The sequence below is a fragment of the Neopsephotus bourkii genome, unplaced genomic scaffold (assembly GCF_033783945.1).
Source record: "Neopsephotus bourkii isolate Nb327-2 ecotype Australia unplaced genomic scaffold, CSIRO-AGI_Nbou_v1 NB_1016, whole genome shotgun sequence".
Lineage (NCBI taxonomy): Eukaryota > Metazoa > Chordata > Aves > Psittaciformes > Psittacidae > Neopsephotus > Neopsephotus bourkii.
The window spans coordinates 2,591,096-2,610,185 of record NW_026901505.1 but is presented as its reverse complement, the minus strand read 5'-3'; the positions used below and the strand labels follow the sequence as shown (position 1 = coordinate 2,610,185).

The 19,090-nt window shown below is 48.9% G+C and overlaps 1 protein-coding gene across 1 annotated transcript; it reads right to left on the bottom strand.

Moving 5' to 3' along the window:
• Nucleotides 1-2,812: 2,812 nt before the first annotated feature.
• Nucleotides 2,813-18,978, bottom strand: FAF2 (Fas associated factor family member 2). Its single transcript, XM_061360210.1, has 11 exons — nucleotides 18,574-18,978; nucleotides 11,139-11,207; nucleotides 10,597-10,731; nucleotides 9,827-9,903; nucleotides 8,545-8,683; nucleotides 7,209-7,294; nucleotides 7,033-7,124; nucleotides 5,447-5,624; nucleotides 4,410-4,581; nucleotides 4,063-4,206; nucleotides 2,813-3,598 (listed from the first exon to the last, which is right to left on the bottom strand). Exons 1-11 carry the CDS (start codon nucleotides 18,634-18,636, stop codon nucleotides 3,416-3,418), a joined length of 1,338 nt encoding a protein of 445 aa, XP_061216194.1. The 5' UTR covers nucleotides 18,637-18,978; the 3' UTR covers nucleotides 2,813-3,415.
• Between the last annotated feature and the right edge of the window lie 112 nt (nucleotides 18,979-19,090).

Sequence of the window (19,090 nt, the reverse complement as noted above, 5' to 3'; positions counted from 1 at the left end):
AATATGCATGCATGTCTGACCAGCTTGGAACGTGGTCTTGGCTACGTGTAGCCGGCTGTGGGGTGAGGGGGGTGGGGAGAGGGGTTTTTGTGCTCAGCTGATACTGCCATGCACTGTACTGCACATGTCCGCAACGCCACAGCAGGACCGTGAGACTTTTCAGGGCCGTCCCCGCGGGGTCTGCGCCCCTCCGAGCGGGAGGCGGCGGCGTGTGCAAGGGGACGGGGTGGGAGGGTGGCGGGGGGATGCTCCCCGCGGGGCGGGGGGCCGGCAGCAGGGCTGGCCCCGGGCAGCGGCCGGGTGCGAGGCCAGGGGCACGTGGAGAGGAACACGGGACCGCGCTGCCTGCGCTGCCACACCATTGGTCCGGAGGGGCCTCTCGCCAATCAGCAGGTCTCTGCCCAGCCAATCGGGTGTGGGGGGGCGGCAGGCGGCGTGTCGCTATTGGCCAGCTCCCCCTCGCCTCCCTTCCCCAGCCTCGGCGGTCCCCATGTGCGGAGCGTCGAGGCCGATGGCCCCGTCCTGGCGCCACCAGCTCCGCCGCGGGCACTGGCACCGCTGGGCTCGGTGCCCCTTGGGCAGGACCCCGGCCCCCTCCCCGTCCCTCACTCAGTGACTGATAACCAAAGGAGTCCCCGTGCCCCCCGGAGACGCCCCGTATCCCCCCCCCATTCCTCCCCTCCCGCCCTCGCGGTGCCCAGGGAGCCAGGAAAGCCTTACGGTCCTTTGACGGCGACTCGAAAGCTCACAGCTCGTGTGCTGCAGAATTTATTCCAATGAGCAGCTAAAAGTATCATTTAAGAAAAAAAAAAATAACAAAAAGAAAAAATGACAAAAAAAAAAATACTAAAAAACAATTATTTAGGGTGTTTGTGATTGCTGACTGCGCTGTAGATACCACTGTTTACCAATGATTTCCTGTGGTGGGATAGTGGACTGTTTACTGTTCTATTATACCAGTCCCCGGGCCCTCCGGTGGGACCTCCGCGGCCCCCGCGGCTCCCCGGAAGGTGCTAGGACGTGTGTTCTGTGTTAGAAAGTTTTTATATATATATATATATATATAAATATATATATATAATTTTTTTTGCTCTGTTACTTGCACATTTTACAGTTACCTCATTTTTCCCATGTATGTATTTGAAAAAAGGCTAATATATAGAAAAAAAAGGTTCTTAAAAGCTCTAAAAGTGTTTGTTTTTTTTCCATTCCATTGGAATCATATTGGTTTTGTAGCATTTAACATAACTAGTATGTTGTATTATATATATGTGTATTATACTGATTGAAATTTTTAACAGATTTGTACTTTTTTTAAAATGAAAGTTGCTAGTTCTGCTTGACCAAGTAGTGCAATCATTATTTTTTTTAATGTTGTGGCTGATTTTGAGAGGGATATTCACTAATAAATGTATGATGTATACCAACACGCTGCGCCCTGGCTCTTATCTCTGCGTGGGCTGGAGGGCTTGAGGCCGGGCTCATGCTCTGCTCAGGGATGGGGGTCCCCAGGCCATCACTTAGCAGGGGGAAGATCCCCAGAGAGTGGGTTTGGAGGAGAGACCTGGAGAGCCAGGGGTGAAGCATGAGTTGGCTGAGTCGTAGAATCATGGAAAGGTTTGTGTTGGAAGGGACCTTAAAGCTCATTCATCTCCAACGCCTGCCACAGGCAGGGACCCCTTCCACTGGAGCAGCTTGCTCCAAGCCCCTGTGCCCAACCTGGCCTTGAGCACTGCCAGGGATGGGGCAGCCACAGCTTCTCTGGGCACCCTGTGCCAGCGCCTCAGCACCCTCACAGGGAAGAGCTGCCTAAGAGCTCAGCTCAGTCTCCCCTTGGCCTGTCCCTACAGGCCCTTGTCCAAGGCCCCTCTCCAGGTTTCCTGGAGGCCCTTTATGCACTGGGTGCTGCCATAAGGTCTCCCCAACGCCTTCTCTTTTGGCTGAACAATCCCAGCTCTCAGCCTGGCTCCAGAGCAGAGGTATTCCAGCCTTTGGATTGTCATTGCCCTTCTCTGGACTCACTCCAGCAGCTCCACATCCCTTTTGTGCTGTGTCCCCTCTGCTGCTAGATCAAAAGAGAGGTCTTGATCCAGCAGCACAAAGGACCCCCTCATTCTCACATGGGGATCCTTCACAGCTGCCACCCTGGTCAGGGCATGCTCCTGGGTGGCTCCAGCAGCAGCCAGGTGATCCCTGCACACCCTGGCACTTCAAGCAGAGGGAACAGACACATCCACCACACCTGCAACAGGAGGCCAGGAGCTCCAGTTCCCCAAGGATGAGAGCAAGGCTGCTACTCCCCAGACCGAGCTGCTCCAGAAGGCCAGAAAGGATGAAGAGCTCTTTGGCTAGGAGGAAAATGAAAGGTTCCTTCTCTTAAAAAAGCCAAGGAAGTAGGGTTGACCTACTACAGCTTGCAGAAATGGTGGGATGGAGAGAGGTCCCTGTTCCTTCTGTGCTTCATGCTGGCACAAGCACATGGTTACCTATTCAGAAAGGTGACCAGCCAGTAGAAAAGAGACGTGCTGCCACCCCTCTCCCTTTGGGCAGGAGTTGATAGCACCACAGCTCAGCTATGACCACGTCCCTCAAACTTGAGTGAGAAGGGTTCACCCAACCCTACAAGCAGAGGAAGGGCCGTTTCCCTCCTCCCCAGCCTCAGCCCAGAGCTCATTGCCACAGGCCAGCAGCAACCTCAGCCCTGGCTCCCCTGTGCTGTGCCTTGCACAGCCCGAAAGGACCAGTTCAAGGCCAAGAGCTGAGGTGCAGCAGCTGGGGCAGGGGGCATAGGCAGACAGCAGTGGCACAGACATGCTAGAGGCAGAGTTTATTACACTACGCAGGCTAAGAACCCTGGGCAAGACCCCACACAGGTAAGAATCGAACCAGCTCTTTATCAAAAAAGTTAATACTACAGTCAACCCCCTTCTCCTTTGGTCATTACAAAGCAAGAGAAATATTAAAAGGAAGGATATTTATACACGGAGGGAAGCTGAAGAGATTCTGTCCAGCCCTTCCCACCCCACTCCCAGCACATTCGGGTGCCCGGTGTTCCGGCTGGCAGGAGCAGCAGTATCAAAATCTTCACGAGATGTTGGGGTTGTCGGGGTTTTATTATTACTGTCGTCAATAAAAGCAAGAATTCCCAAGAGCTGCCATTCCTGGTCCTCCCCAGGGAGGACGGAGGGGCAACACCAGCTCCCCTCCCTCTCTGCCCTCCAAGTGTCGGGGGTGGCTGTGCATGGGGTGCGTGAGGCCACGCGCACACACACTTCCTCTCGCCAGTGCGCACCCACTCAGCACAGGCCATGTGGTCTCTGATCCCTCTTTTGTACGCAGTTCATTTAAAAAAAATATTGTATTATAATAATAATATGAATTTCTCTTCCCACGGTGTGGCTGCGGGAAAGAAGCGTCAATCGTCCGTCAGGTCCTGCACAAAGAGGACTTCCGTGTGGCTGAGTCCGGCCTCCTGCAATGTGGGTGGGTTGGGCCACTCCTCTGTGGGGAGGCAGGGCAGGACCCGGCGAGGGAAGTTGGCCTCAATCTGGAACTTCTCAGGGCTTTCTTTCAAGGAGAACAGGAAGTCGTGGATCACCTGGGAAAGAAGCACAGGAGTAACTGCCAGCGGGGGGAGCAGTGACACAGGCAGGCTGCAGCCGTGGCATCTCGTGGGGGGAACGGTACCGGATTTGCACCATCACTGCACTGCAGACATGAGACAGCTATTTTTTTAGCACGTGTGAAATGGGACTTGTCAAGAGCACCTGGGGAGTCCACACATTGTTTCTGGCTCTTCCTACACCATTACTTCATAAAGAACCAGCCAGAGTCCCAGGAGAACAAAAAGTTTCTTCCATTTCCCCTCTAATCTCTTTGAAGCTGGTGGGTCCAGGCCCCACAATACCCTCCCCACTCAGGAACAACTCTGCCTGCTGAGGCTCTTGGCAAAAGTCACCATTTGGCAAAGTCCAATGGAAGCAAAGCTTTGCTGAGTCACCTGGAGAATCTCTTGACCCTCTTACACCCTGGGAAGCCCCATCAGCTCTGCCCCAAGCTCACCGTCAAGGACTGTGTGAAGTGGAATCGCCGCTCCACTCTGGAATCATTAGGCAGCTTGAAAATGATCTTGACGCTGTCTGGGTCATCGGGATGTGGTTCGGGGGGAAGGCATTCCGACTTGCGCTCCTTCTCCTCCTGCAGCGTCTGCAAAGGGGAGAGCAGGGGCAGTACTGAACTGGCCTCTGTGCTTGCCCCTTGCAGCACAGCCGCTCCAGGAGGCTCTGAGGATGCTCAAGCCCTGAGCAAGACAAGCAGCTCCAAGACAAGCCCTACTGCAGGCACTGCTCCTACATAGCATGAGCATCCCGCAGGGCAAACAGCCTCTCCAGCACTCCTTGTGCTCTCACCTGCCGCCGCCTCTCCTCTGCTAGTTTTTGTTGCTGCACTTCCTCCTCCTTCCTCTTCTTCATCTCCCGTTCCTCCTTCTTCTTGCGCTCCTTTTCCTGGTCCGCACGTAAGGATGCGAGATACGCCTCATCCTGCTGCTGCCTCAGGACTTGGGTTTGGTTCCTCTCTTCCCTGCAAACATGAGCAGGGAACAGTCAGGGCTAGCAGGCTCAGGGCAAACCTGAGGGTGCAAGTACAGCCTCAAGCTCATAGAAGCACACACATCAGGTAGTGCCTCAGGAGCACCACAAGCTCTGGAAAGGGAAGCAGGGTTTTCACATCCCCAGCACACAAACTGTGTCCCCTCAGCTGAGTGGACATGAACTGAACAGACAATTCCTCACCCACTGCAGCATGGCACAGTGGACAGCACATAAGAGTGCCCAGGATTTCTGCCTCATACTTGAGGCTCTTCACGGTTATACCTCCTCAAGCTAATTCTATCCACAATTCAGAAACCAGAGGCATCAAAATGTTACTGGGTCCCCACAGAAAGCACGGGGCAGACAGAAGACCATAGGGCAGCATCCTACTTTGGACACAGGCTGCACATCCCTACAGAGTTATCAGGGGCTGGAGCTGCTGCTCATGAGGCACGAGCAGAAACACAGTGAAAATTCAGGACAGCCATCCCAGGCAGCAACTCTTGCTCACCAACTGGCTGCAGTGCCTTTGCTCCTGCTTGGCTCCCATCATCATCTGAGCTTTACCTGCAGAGCTCCAGCATGCTAAGGGTCTGCTTCAGCTGCAGAGAACAGCAGAGCACTCACACCCACCTTTCAGCTGTGGGCAACACATCCGGCTCCTTGCCTATAGGGCCATCTAAATTCACAGACCAGTGATCCCACTGGGAAGAAGGCAGCCCATGGGATATATTACAGGACAGGAAATGACAAGCTGTTTGCCTACAAGTGGTGTCTGGAGGGAGAGCAGAACAGAGCAGAGCAGATCCTGCCTCCTCAAGGCATGTATAACTGGAGCTCAGGTCCCATCATACCTTTCCAGGCGTTCGGACACCAGGTATGTCTGGTTGGCATCCATGATGAACATCAGTTGATTAATGAGGTCATCAGCCTGGATAAGGCCTTCCAGCCGCCCAACTACTGTCATCCTGCGATCCTTGAGCATGATCACAGCCAGGAATGGGTACGTGTTCTCTCGCAGAGCCTGGGAGACTGGGAAACAGGCACGGCCATCACTGCCCCATGCAGAAGGGCCAGCGAGGGGTACAGCGCAAACATTTCCCATCACCAAGGGCATTCCCATCACTGAAGCAGCTTCTACAGCCACTAAATCTATCAAGGCACAGGGGGCCTCAGTCTCCATTTTGTCAAACTAAACCCTATAAACCAGCAAAGGGAGGAAGTGGCTTGGAGCATAGAGACTGAAGGAAAAAAATAAGCTTTCAAGTGACCAAAAAGGTTCTTGAATTCAAGCAGGAAGGAAGTAAACTGCTCTGAATGTCCATTCAGAACAGAACAAAGAGCCCCAGGATTAAACTGCAGGAAAAGAAACACTGGTCAAGCACAGGGAAATGCTTGCTGAGATGATTGAGTGTAGCCAGACTCTGGAAAACGCCATCATGGGCAGATGACAGTGCCCATCCGGGACATTTCTGAACAAATCCAAGGTGGTTTTGCCAGAAGTGGGCTCTCTCTTAGGGCAGGGAATGAAGCAGTTCAGGGGCTTTTAAGGTACTGTTCACCTATGGCTGCTGATCACCTCCTCAAAACACACATGGCACAACATGCAGCTTGGAGCAGTGATTACCAGTGGAGCCCTTCAAATGAAACCAGAGCACCCCATGGGTTAAATGAAAGGCCACAATCCCTTCCAGCTCTGCTTTCTAGGCTATGACTCCAAAGCACTGCAGCAATGAAACAGCAGTAAGTAAAAGAATGTCTCCTTAGAAAGCCACTCTTTCAAGGAGTCCTTAAGCTGGTAGCTGAACTATGAAGCAGAGAATGACCCAGATTTAGCACTCCAGAACTCCTGGCCTGACCCTTCCTGTTTCACAGCAAGAGAGAAGCAACACAGGAGGCATGAACAGAACTTGGGAAAGGCTCCATTTGCAGCAAAACCCAACCAGAACACCGACAGGCCGGGCATCAACAGCTCTGAATGACAGTACTTAAAAGGACCTCACTGAGGACTTCCGAGGAGACAGAGGCTGGGTGTGGAGTAAACAAGTCTGCCTCGGAAAGGGAAGAATGCACCTAACAAGCCACTCCTGGCTTCAGGCATAACACCAGCCAGCGTTAAGGGCACAGCTAGTCAGATACTTGTTTCTGCATCAGTTTAATCCTCAGCACACACCCACTAACTCCCATTAACAAGGTACTGAAAGCAGCCTGAAGGCCCACAACAGAGAGCACAGCACAGGACTGCCCAGAAACATACAGACAGCGGAGGCAAAGAGCAGAAGGTATTTCCCTGGCATCCAAGCATGTATTTCCCCATGCAACTCTGAAATCTGTCCGCTTGCACAAAAACCAACCGTGCATTTCACAACACATTTTGGTGGTCAAAGAGCATTTGACTTGTTAGGAGGGGACAGGTAAAGCCCAAGAGGGACACACTCACCTCTGTATCCCTCTGGTTTGTTGGTTGAACAAGCCCAGAAGAGCATTCTGGTGTTTATGAGGGTGATCACCTCAGGTACGCACAGTGTATTGCTAAGGGATGGGAAGAGACTGTGTGAGTGAAGCTGCATGTAAAGTGCCAAGACAACCTTTTGGTTCTAACATGCTCCTACCTACCAGCAGAATTCATCCGTGTCTTGGTGGTCATCTCCATGAAGATAAACCAACAGGAAGCGCAGCTCCCGCTTGGCATCATTCAGTGCCTTGGCAGAAGAGCAGAGATAGTAACATTACAGGGGCTCTAGGCAAGGGGAAAGCTGCACCCACAATGTGGGACACAGCTCCACATTTACCTGGGCCATTAGCACAGTTTTAATGAAGCAACAGTGGAGGATGAACCTGTCAGCCCTTCTGGCTAAACCCTCATTTAAGAGGGCTACAGTGCTCCCTCACACTCCTTTCAGGAGGTGCCTTTGGAGAACACTGAACTCAGAGCAAAACCACCCCCCACTGCCGTGCCAGACCAGCTGCAGTGAAGATCCCTCCTTCATCTCTCAGTCTCCCAGCAGCCAAGGATGAGCTTTCTACTTGAGCCCATACAGAACACAATCTTCAGACAACATCAAATGAATATGCTACTAAAAAAAGATAATAATGCTGCAGTCCCCAACAGAACAAAAGGCAAACCAAATAAAACCCCTTTCTGCATCTATAGTCTCTGGATTTCACAAACCCACTTCTTAACTAGACCATTTCTTAATGAGACCACAGGGCAAGTGCACAATAAGCTCCATTTTACTGGCACTGAGTTTTGGTAGCCTAACCATTGAAGTTTGGATTCCAGGCAAGACAGAGTCAGAAGAGCTGTGGAGGCATCGTGCTCCATCGCTGTGCAGTGTGGAGCAGATATAGGCTCCACATTCCTCCCTAGCATGCAGGAAGCAGTGCTGATCCAACTGTCTGCTGGGATGCACTGCTGCAGGAGGCCCATCCCTCAGCCAGGCTGAGAAGCCGCAGAAGAGGCAGCATCCATTGAGCATCCCTCTTTCACAGAGGGCACCATGAGTCCAGGTCTAACATGCAGAACTCTTGCCGCCCAATTTCTTCCAGGGAGGTTCTACTCCAGACCCTGAAGTTGCTTTGCAATACAAGCCCAGGCAGTCAATCCCAATTTGGTGAACAGAAGGACAGGCTCTGGCATACCACATCAGTTTATAAAAACAAAGGCAGCATTACAGAGAATAGCTGTCGGCTACAGAGCTGTACAGATGGCTGAGGTACACCCAGAGCAGCTCTGCTTTCCAACTTTGCAGACTCGGCATACCATCAAGCCTGGCAGACACTGGTTTTCCAATACACTTGTTCCCTAGCTCTCCATTACCCTGTTAGAGTCTGGGGACAAACACTAAGCTTTTAGATAAAAAGCGATTTTGCCAGGTAGGCCCTGATACTGTCTGGCAAAATCCCCACTCTCCATCTCCCCAGGATCTAGGCACCAATGTGTGACACTGACCTGGCTGTAAGTTCCCTGGTAGAAGACAGGGTGTATCCTCCCATATTTTTCCTCAAACATATGAATAAAGGAAATAATGTCCCCCACTGGGTCAGTGACCCGACTACGAGGATCAGGGCGTATAAAACGCAGAGCAAACCTAGGAAGGAAGCAAAGGACACTGAATTCAGCTTACTGACTTCCTGAAGAACAGGTTTTCTTTTCCACAGAGCCACTGGTAATTCATAAGGGAGGAAAAAAGTCACAGCTGAGACCCTTGAACATTTATAATCACAACCTAAACTGCCACCTGCTGCAAACTGATACCACTGCTACAAAAACCATCCCACAGGCAAATATCATCTCAAGCCCATCACTGTGTATCTGAATTCTGTGATTGACAATTTTGACTTCCTCTGAAGCATCGGGCATAAGCCACACCAACACTACAAGGTTTGAAGAATTTAGCCAAAGCTGGGCTGTTAAAAGACAGTTTTGTCCATATAACTTTGAAAACTACATTTCTTCTCTTCCAAGATGAACAATTCCGGAATGCAAAGAGCTGCTGACAGAGAACATTACACCAGGAGTCCAATGCACACAGAAGCAACAGCCGTTCCTCCAAGGCTGGAAAAAGCTTCATTGCAAGGAAGGTATCAATGTTATCTGGTTCTACTGATATGCAGAAATTACACTGAACTTTGGAGAAGTCTTTAAGGCAAAAAAGAAAAGGTAATACGCCAGAGGAAATGGCCAAACCAATGCAGATGGCAGGACTGGGACTGCTGGATATTTACCACATGTCAGCATTCCCTTTTCTCTCCATCAACACTGCGAGGATGAACTTGCCCTTCAGGGCAGTAAATGGGGAAGAGGCAACAGACACTGAAGGGGAACCCAGTGGTGTTTACAGTCTGGGTTTTACCAAATACAGGGATTAGGGCAGGCTAACCTGCAGCCCAGCCCAATGGGATAGGATTCTGATGAAGCTGTTTGTCCAAGAACACTGGACAGTTTGATCCTGTTCTGCATTTCCTTTGCATGGCACTCCAACTGTAAAGCCATATGGAGTTGCCACTCCAATTCAGTATCTAATTTACAGAGCTGCAAGATGCTCTTTTTCTCTACAATAAAGATTATTTCTCACAATACAGTGTAGGAACCTTACAAAGCTACAGATAAAGCCAGGTGAGCAAATAAATGGAAAAATCTGCCATTAAACATCCAAGTGACAGAGGTACAGCCAAATCCAAGCTTGTGTCTTGATGCAGTCAGTACATGAGTCAGCATAAAAATTACTTACCTAAATATATCAAGTAATGTGTAATAGGTGAATCGGAATGGAAGCATTATGAAGTAGTAACCCCATCCTAACAAGCCCTGCAATTACAAACAAAGGATCAGAACAGCCTCCACCCCAGGAACAGACCTGTTAAAGCTGCCCCCAGTATCAAGCACACATGGGAACATCAGTGCTTCAACCACTGCAAAGAAGCTCAGCAATATCTATGGCTTCAGACACACTACATCACATGCAAGTGACAGACATGGTTCATACAGAATTTAACATGACATGTCTAAAAACCAGCAGCACTATTCAAGCAGCAATGCTTTTGCTCTGTGCTAATTTTCTTAACTGTACAAAGGGATTAACAGCACTGAGTCTAAGAGGCGCTCATGCAAATCTGTTTGTGAAACACTAATGCAAGTCACTGATACTGTACTGAAGTTAATATACACTTTAGGGGGCTCTAAAAGATAAAACCCCCATTATCACTCTACCATATGAAGCAGACAGTCCTTTGTTCCAACTGAACTGATCAAAAAGCTTGACTACAGCACAGTAAGTCATTCTATGACACAAAGAATGTTGTTTCATAGTGTGAATCACACCACAGAGAAAGTGCCCGCAGCAGTAATAGAGGCTGAAGCTCTACATTTTGTTTTCAGAAGGTAACATATTTAGAAAGTAGATAACAGCATGCAACAAAAACAACTCCTTTCCCTGCTTGCAAGTTCTGTTGTTCACAGTCACTCAAGAATTTGGACAAAATCCACTATAAGATAACTTGCCCTTGGTTGTGGCCTTGAGACAACATAGCTGTAGATCCTGTGGTCAGCTGTATTGACCTGCAACGGCCGGGATGGAGGAGGATTAAAGACACTTGGGACACCCTCTTGTTCATTTAGTCGGTCCTGTACAGCTGCCTTTGACACAAGAAAGAGTAAAGGGAGCATTTAGACATTTAAGGATGGTAGAAAATATGGTTTTTTTTGTACTTTGGACAGCAAGTACAATTTGTCCATAGCCCCAAAGCATAAGCACAACTCATTACAAGCCATAACCACCAATACTCTTCCCTGGATGGAAAGCCCTCTCCATGGCAGCCTGTACAGTGCTACAGGACACATGCCAGTCAAGTGACTGTTCACAGCCATAACTCTGCTGTGTGTGTGCTCCTGAAACCAGCATCAAGATACTGTTATAAAGAGCTAGTAGTATAAAGTCAGGGGTTGACAGATTAAGGCTTACCAGTAGGGCTCCCCCTCCCCACAGAATTCTCTACTTAACCCAAGGACTTGGAAACTACTACAAATCCTCTCTGCAGAGATACCTCTATGTTCCAGTTGTGCTGCTCCAATGTGTGACGACACTGGTCCATGGACTCTATGCCAGTTAGGTCCTAAAGGAGGAGAATAAAAGGAGGTTTAGTGGTGGCCATGGTACTGTTTTCAGCTGGGCTCGATGATCTTAAAGGTCTATTCCAACCTAAACAATTCCCTGTTTCTAAGGCAAGTGCCAGGAAGTGCTGTATTTTTACTGTTCTTTCCAACACATGAACAGAGACAGGAGTTACTGCAACACATTGCCACAATACTCTAAAGTGCTCCGCTCTCAGTTTATGAGCAGAGCAACCTGAGCCAACACAAATCCATAAGCACACAAGAGACCTCAAACGGGCCCTTTGCACTCTTCCAGCATTAGTCAATTGTTAGCAATGCCCAAGGTCTGTTACTACAAATGCACTCAGCCCAGTCTAACATAACACTGCCCACAAGTTTCACTCTGGAAGGATATGCCCTCAAACACCACCACAAAGCATCAACATACAAGACAGGCAGAGCATTTCTGAAAACCCAAGATGACCATTACTTCACTCACTACAAGCACAAACAGAGACTAAACCCAAAAGGAGGCACCAATGGAGTTTTCCCACATCCCAGGGCATGCCATAGTAAAAACATTTAAATCCAGTCCAGCACAGACAGGACCCAAAGCAAAATACACAGTCCAAATGCACTGACAGAGCTCAGAGACACTGGGCTCTTACACCAGTGTTTGGGAAGGTGCATTTTAACCCCGTGCCAATCAGAACTTCTGTGCAAGAGATTAAACAACAGTGTTTGTTATTACAGGAAGCCAGGTCAGCACCCGTTGAATGGAAACAAATCTCTGCTGCAGTGAACATCTCTGTCACTGTGCCACAGCAACACATCTCTCCCCACACCACTCGCTGTGAGGTGTCTGAACAGACATTTCAGATCTGTAAACCTCACCTCTTGCCACAGAGCCAAAGCACTTCCATAGGAAAGCCACAAATGTGATGCCACCCTTTTAATAATCCTCTGAACCCATCAGTGAAAACTCATTACAGATGACACCATTAAGAGTGATGCAATTTTGAAGAAAACTGCTTTTATTTTAAATTAAACCAAGTTTGGGTTTCTTTTTTAAACTGGACTACAGAAAGCCAAGGAAACAGCACTCCCTTCAGAAACAGCTATTCAGATAGCACAACCAACGCCAATAATTGTCACAAGCAGCATAACATTCAACACAAAAACGTGCCGGTGATGGAAGAAGAGTGCTGAAATGTGACAATTTCTCCAGCAAGGTCATTTTTTGACAGGAGAACTCCACAGATTCTTAATGCTCCATGATCTCACCTGGCAGATTTCTCTCCAGACACCATCCCAGGCAGCTGGTGTAACCCTACAGAGGCTGCAGCTCTCTAGATGGCTCAAGAAGAGATAGCAATAGCAAACCTATTAAATTCTGCCCTTTATCTGCCTCATTCCTTGCTCCATTCAAAAGCCCTGGGGGCAGTCTGGACAAAATGACCATTTAAGAATGCACCGAATTGTTTTTTTCTACTGGAGAAGGATGGTGCAGCTATTCCCTCCCCTACCCCCTTCCATACATTCCACATGCTATTTCCACCCAAGTAATGCAGTGGACAAATGGCCTATTCAATCTCTGGGCTGAGTTCAAACTTTTGAGCATTTCTTGGCTTCTTTTTCATTTCTTGGCTTCTTTCAATCTCCACAGATTTCTACCTTCCACCCAACCTACTGGGCAAACACCATTGTTTCATTCTGCTGTACAGAACTGGACTGTTCAAAGCGTTGCTGACATTCACCATGCTATTGGAGCTGCTCAGAAAAAGGCACTTCAAGTCATTGCCAGTGGTGTATAAAAATACATTAAAACATAAGTCCTTGCAAGGGAGCACCTTGCAAGTAAATTCCACAGATATAAAGCTCAGGAACTCAGCTGTTGCTGTCAGAACACCTTCGCTTATTGCTTAGCTTCATGATTTAGTGCTTTAGTTTAACTGCCTTTCTTTAAAGATGTGCTTCACCAAGTAAAATCTAGACTTTGCATTCTGACTTTCTTTTTTACCCCAAACTCTTACAGAAGCACTTCATTGTTCTGGTAGAAGGACATCCTAAAAGGCACCTGCAATTTACTCAATTATTTGATTTTACAACAGTCACAATCTTATGTTTTCCAAAGCCTTGAAAGTCTCTGATCAACATTCCTGAACAGCCTGGGAATCCTGCTGGTGTTTGCAGGATTTCCAAGTGTCCTGGTTTCAGCTGGAGTAGAGTTAATTTTCCTCTTCGTACCTGGTGCAGCGCTGTGGCTTTAATGTGAGAATAACACTGGTAACACACAGATGTTTTAGATGTTGTTATGCAGTGCTTACCCTGATCAAGGACTTTTCAGGTTCCCATACTCTGCCAGTGAGCAGAGGCACAAGAAGCAGGAGACACAGCCAGAACAGCTGACCCAAGCTATCACAAGGGATATTCCATACCACAGACCACCATGCCCAGTACAGAAACTCGGGGGGAACTGGCTGGGAGCCACCAGTCGCTGCTTGGGGACAGGCTGGGCATCAGTCAGCAGGAGGTGTGCAACTGTGTTGTGCATCACTTGTCCTTCTTGGGTTTTATTCCTCACTTTTTGTTGTCTCCCTTTTCATTACAATTATTATTACATTTTAGTTTATTTCAATTACTAAATGCTCTTATCTCAACCCCTAGGTTTTACCTTTTTCTGACTCTCCTCCCCATCCCACCAGGGGAAGAACGAGGGAGTGAGCAGCTCATGGTACGTAGTTGCCAGCTGGGTCTAAATCACAACAACAAGCTCCAGAAACTCATTCACACCTTTATTTCTAAACGAACAACAGAGCTTCACGGCTGAACATTCTCTCCTTTTTAGATTATGCAAATGTTTTAGCAGTTTTAGGTCAGAAAGCAGCACCAAAGCAACAGCCAGGCAGAACTATCAACATGCACCTACTGAGGACTGAAGCACTGCAGCATTTGCTCAGTAGGCCTAAAACAGAGCACAAGGCAGCAAACTTCACCCCTTCCCCATCATCATTACAGCAACAGGAACACTGCTGGTGAGAGTTTGACAATGGCAGCTCTCTATGGAGGGGAATCTGCTCTTTTTTTCCCCTTAGCATCTCAATTACAGTTGCTCTCAACAAGGAACAGAAGAGACAGAACCAGCCCATCAGCACCGTGCCACATGCTCCTGCCTCTCCTTATCAATGAAGCTGCACAATCAAACATTGCAGGAGAAAACCTGCCCATGTAAAGGCACCTTAAACTGAACACCTTTCTGAATGTTACTTTGACATGTATCATCAGACACACTACAGTTCCAGCCTGCTCTGGAAGACACATGGGTTCAGAATGACTTGCACCCAGCGTAAGGAACTGCAGGAAGACAGTTCAACTGTCAGTTGAACACCACTTGCTGGGAAGCACTGATACTGCTCCTTATCATCCCTAATGACCTTTTATACTGTTATCTCACCACCTTCTACAGCCACTGCTTCACCTTAGCCACAGACACAGATCAGAGACTTGAAACACCACATCACTTCCACTGCACCAGTTACAGCATTTCTGGTGGTAGCTGCCAACTGCATTATTCACATTAGACAAAGGAGCATTTCCTTAGTATCACTAAGGCTAGGAGAATAAACAGTATCTTCAAATCAGTAGCTGCTAGTTTCCTACAGACTGTAATCTCTCATTAAAGGGAGTATCTTAAAAGACTGTATTTCTTAGTCATAGTAAGCAAGAGAAAGATAAGCCCCCCTTGGGTAAAATTAACCCCATTAAACTAGCAGCCTCGTGCCTTCAAATAAATGAAGATGCAAGCCCAAGGAAGTGGATAATATTCTGAAAACAAGATATTAAGCACCACAAATGCCAGGAAAGTTCAACACTGCCATCTCAAACACCTCTGAAAGCAGAGTGCTACCTTAAAACATACTGAAGCTGCTGCTGAATATAATAAATGCATCTCTCACCTTTGAGACTGCTGAATTCGGCAATCTTCTCAATAATGTAGTGGAAAATGAAACTCCATGTGCTTCAAAAAGCACACAAAGTGGACAAAGGTTGTAAACCGGACTTAGGAAACTTCCCTCTGCAGGTACACTCCTATGCTGAAACACCAAGATGCAAATCCACAGGACAGTAACTGGCACTGCTCTTAATTCTCAACCCACTGCCAAATTCCAGAGAATTGTGTTTCCAGGGGTAAAGAACATCTGACTTCAAGCAGGAGAAAGCCTTTACCGAAGGAGTTTCTCCTCATGTATTACAGCCAATGCCTTTGTGAGGGTTTTGATCGATACACAATACATTGAATAATAAAGATGCTTGGAGCTTGTTCCCTCCTTCCTCTTCAATTTAGGGATGTTTTCAGTCCTGAGCTTTTTGTTTTCCCCAGTTGAAGTCAGAGATGGTATCATGAGTGCTAACTCTGCCTTTGTGAATAACACTCCATTACTTTACATTAGCATATTAGAACATCAGACATCAGCCCAAGCGTAATGGGCACAGATCAATAACGAGATCCTACAAAAGCTGCTCTGCCCTTTCCTCCATCTCCCAAATGAAGCTGGATTCTCCACAGCCTTCTTGAGCTGCTCACATCAAATTTCTCTCTACAGATGTCAACACAGCCAAGTCTTGGCAGATGAAAAGTTTAGATGCTTTTATTCCTTTACATTAGTCAAAGCTTTGGCAGCAAATGGGAGGCTGAAAGCAGGCAAGAACAAGTGCTCTGCTGCTTTTATTTCACGTTTAGCCCAATTATCTCTCCACAGTGGTACTTCTCCCCCCCCCTCCATTAACCTGCCATCACAGGGTGGCAGTCAATTGCCCTAATCCAGCCCCATGCATAGGAAGAGAGCTGCTGCTTTCACCCTTCTGCCAGCAGAGCTGCTTATATGAGCACTACCAAAGCACACTGAGGAAACATCAGTTGGATTCAGGAAAAGCAGGTATTCAAACTGTAACCCCAACAGCTCTGGCAACAGACAAGCCAGCAGGCATCCACCTCTCTGCCTGGGGAGGAGTAATTCCAGCAGAACTAGGATAAACAGTGTAAATCAAGAGGATTTTCACCCAGAACAGCCATTTGCTGAGTGGATGGCAGTCTACAGCTCCTGCTCAAGGCTTCCCATTTAAGTGTAGCACTGCTGAGAGCCTTCTGCTATGGCTCACCTCATCTTTGTTATGCCCACTCCCATCTCTCTTAGTCCTCTCCTGCTTTATTCACACAGCAGTGACATGCCACCTTCTGCAGAAGTACCAGGCTCTGCCACCACAGGGTAGTGTACAAATCACTTACAATGGTGAAGCACAACATATGTGTAAAGTTGTCTTTGAAAATACTTTAAGTGCTCACTGTAAAGGCAACAGGAACCCCAAAAGGTTTACAAGCCACCTGATGCAGTGTTTTTGCAGCAATGGCAATGTACAAAGTATTTTAGTGAGAGTTAGCCACCCCCTCCAAACAGCAAACATTATTCCACCTAAAGGAAGTAAGAAATCTTTTGCAGGTGGGCTGATTTATTCTATCTCATCCCAAAGAAACAAGCAGGGCTGAGCCCACACCTGGCTGAAAGGAAGTACCAAAGGAGAAGGAATCACCAGTGCAGCCTATCATTAGCACAGCCCTGGTGAAAAGCTAATCCCATATACACCACGAGACAGAGGAATGAGGATACAAGGACCAAAAGCCTTCTGGACTTAATCTTTCGCATCAGGATATGGATGACACCCGTCTTCTAATTGAAGATTTTCTTCCCTTTGTGGTCTAAGGAGCACTTCCCTCCACTTCAAACCAGGGTTCAACAGGAGCTGGACTAAAACATGAATCTCTCCTCCTGAGTCCTGCTTCCCCTGGAGAGTCCAGCAGGCTGGAGCCTGCTGCCCATGGCAACACCAGGTAACATCCGGAAACAGGATTCTTCAGTTTCACAGCTGCCCACAGGGTTTTGAAAATAGCAGCAGGGACCTTGATGAGTGCAGCTGGTCCCATCTGTCCACATTCAAGAGATTAATGAGCACTGATACCTTACAGCAAGAGAATGGGAGCTGGAGAACAGCTTTTGCACAGAGATGTGCAGCATAAGGCAGCAGCTCCAACCTCCTGTACCTACCACAGAAAAGGTAGCACTCTGAAAGCAATGTTAACATTGCTCTGCCTCCTTAGTCTGCAAGTTAAGACTGCCCAAGCATTAATTTGCAGTAAAGACTTAGAGGGGGTTTCCATAAGAAAAAGTTTCCTCATAGCTACAGTCACAAAAGAACACTGCAGCACACTGATTGCTTCCGGACATTGCTGAATCCCCCTGGCTTGGAGGTAAAGGCTTGGCAAGATCTGTCTGGAATGATGAGAAACCTGCACCTACCTCAGCTGAGAGCAGCAGGGCTGGATGCCTCTCAAAGCCCTTTAAGCCCTGTAGTTCTACAGTCACATTCCACCAAAACACTGCAAACTAGAGTCTTAAAAAAAATTAACATGAAGCTACAAAATGAGACAAAACACTCCTGAAAGTCAGCACTGTATCTGTAAAAGGACTCTACAATCCAAGGAACACCACATGATGCCCTACAATTCAGAACCAACCCCAGACACCTGAAGACCATTCTCATTACTCACATGGTCAGTCACTTCTCACTGAGCAGCCTGAACTCTTCCAACTCCACAACACTGTTTTCTCCACAATAAACCACATCTACAGATTGGTTGTTTTAATTATTCAGCTGCTGAACAGCCCTGAATCCTTGGCAAGCCAAAGGTTAAGCAACCCAGCCCATGTTAATGCAGCAGACAGCAAGATTAGATCATTACAATCCCCAGTGGCCTCCCCCCAGCAGGGACATTACCAAACCATGAGGGATAGAAACAATTTTCTGAGAAACCACAGCGTACAGAAACCCTCTGGCTGACCCTCCCAAGCCTCCAGAAAAAGCTCCTCCATTCACCACTGAGGGCAGAAAAGGAATTTTTCAGACTACCTAAATAAAATGGCCGGGATTTACCAAGGAGTTTTTCCCGTATGGATTTAATGAGGTTTATTATTCAGCAGTCATTTCCTGCCTCCCCAATTAACGATGACAGAACCATTCCTAACTAAGCACCCGGGGCACGCATAGCATCGGCCGCCCCTCAGCGAAGCCCCAGCCCGACACAAGAGCTGCGCTCGCCCTCGCGGGGAGTTTCCGCCACCACAGGGACCGCCGGACGCTCTCCTCTCGCCCCTCACCCAGTCCCGGCCCAACAACCCCGCGCTCAGCTCCATGCTGGGCCTGCCCCAGCTCTCAGTGAACGCCGCTCCCCCCGGCCGGCGGAGGCCAACAGACCCCCAGCGCCGGTGGGACGGGTCCGGCACAACCTCCTCCGCTCCGGCCAGCCGGCACGGGCCCCCCACGTCGCGGCACCTGGAACTGCAACAGCTTCTCGGTCTGCTCCGCCGTCAGCTCCCGCTCCTCAGGCGCCGCCATTTTGCTGCCGCCTCTGACCCGCCGCTCCGTCACTCTCCGGAACTTACGTCTCCCCCACCCGCACTTCCGCCCCGGCTCTAGGGAGCGCACGAGCACCCGGAGCCGTTACGAAGCCAATGGCCTTTTATCTGTCGTCACCGGAAATGCTCGCCCGCGTTCCGGAGAAATCCGAAGAGCTCTCAGACCTATCCGGAAATGCCCGAATCTCATCAACGGGGCTTGGCCGCGCTCGGGTGTTCCCGATAGGCGCACGAATAGTTCCGAAATGTGCCGATAAGCCGCTCAGGCGTCTCCGGAGCCGGCTGGGATGGGGGTGGCTGCCTTTAGCTGTGGGAGCGGGTCCTGCTAGAGCCTAGAGCCCGAGGGGGTTGGGGGGGTTGCGGGCTGGAGACCCCCGAACGCTGCCGGGGCTGGCTGTCACTGCGGCGGCTTGACAGCCACCCGGTGGGCTCCT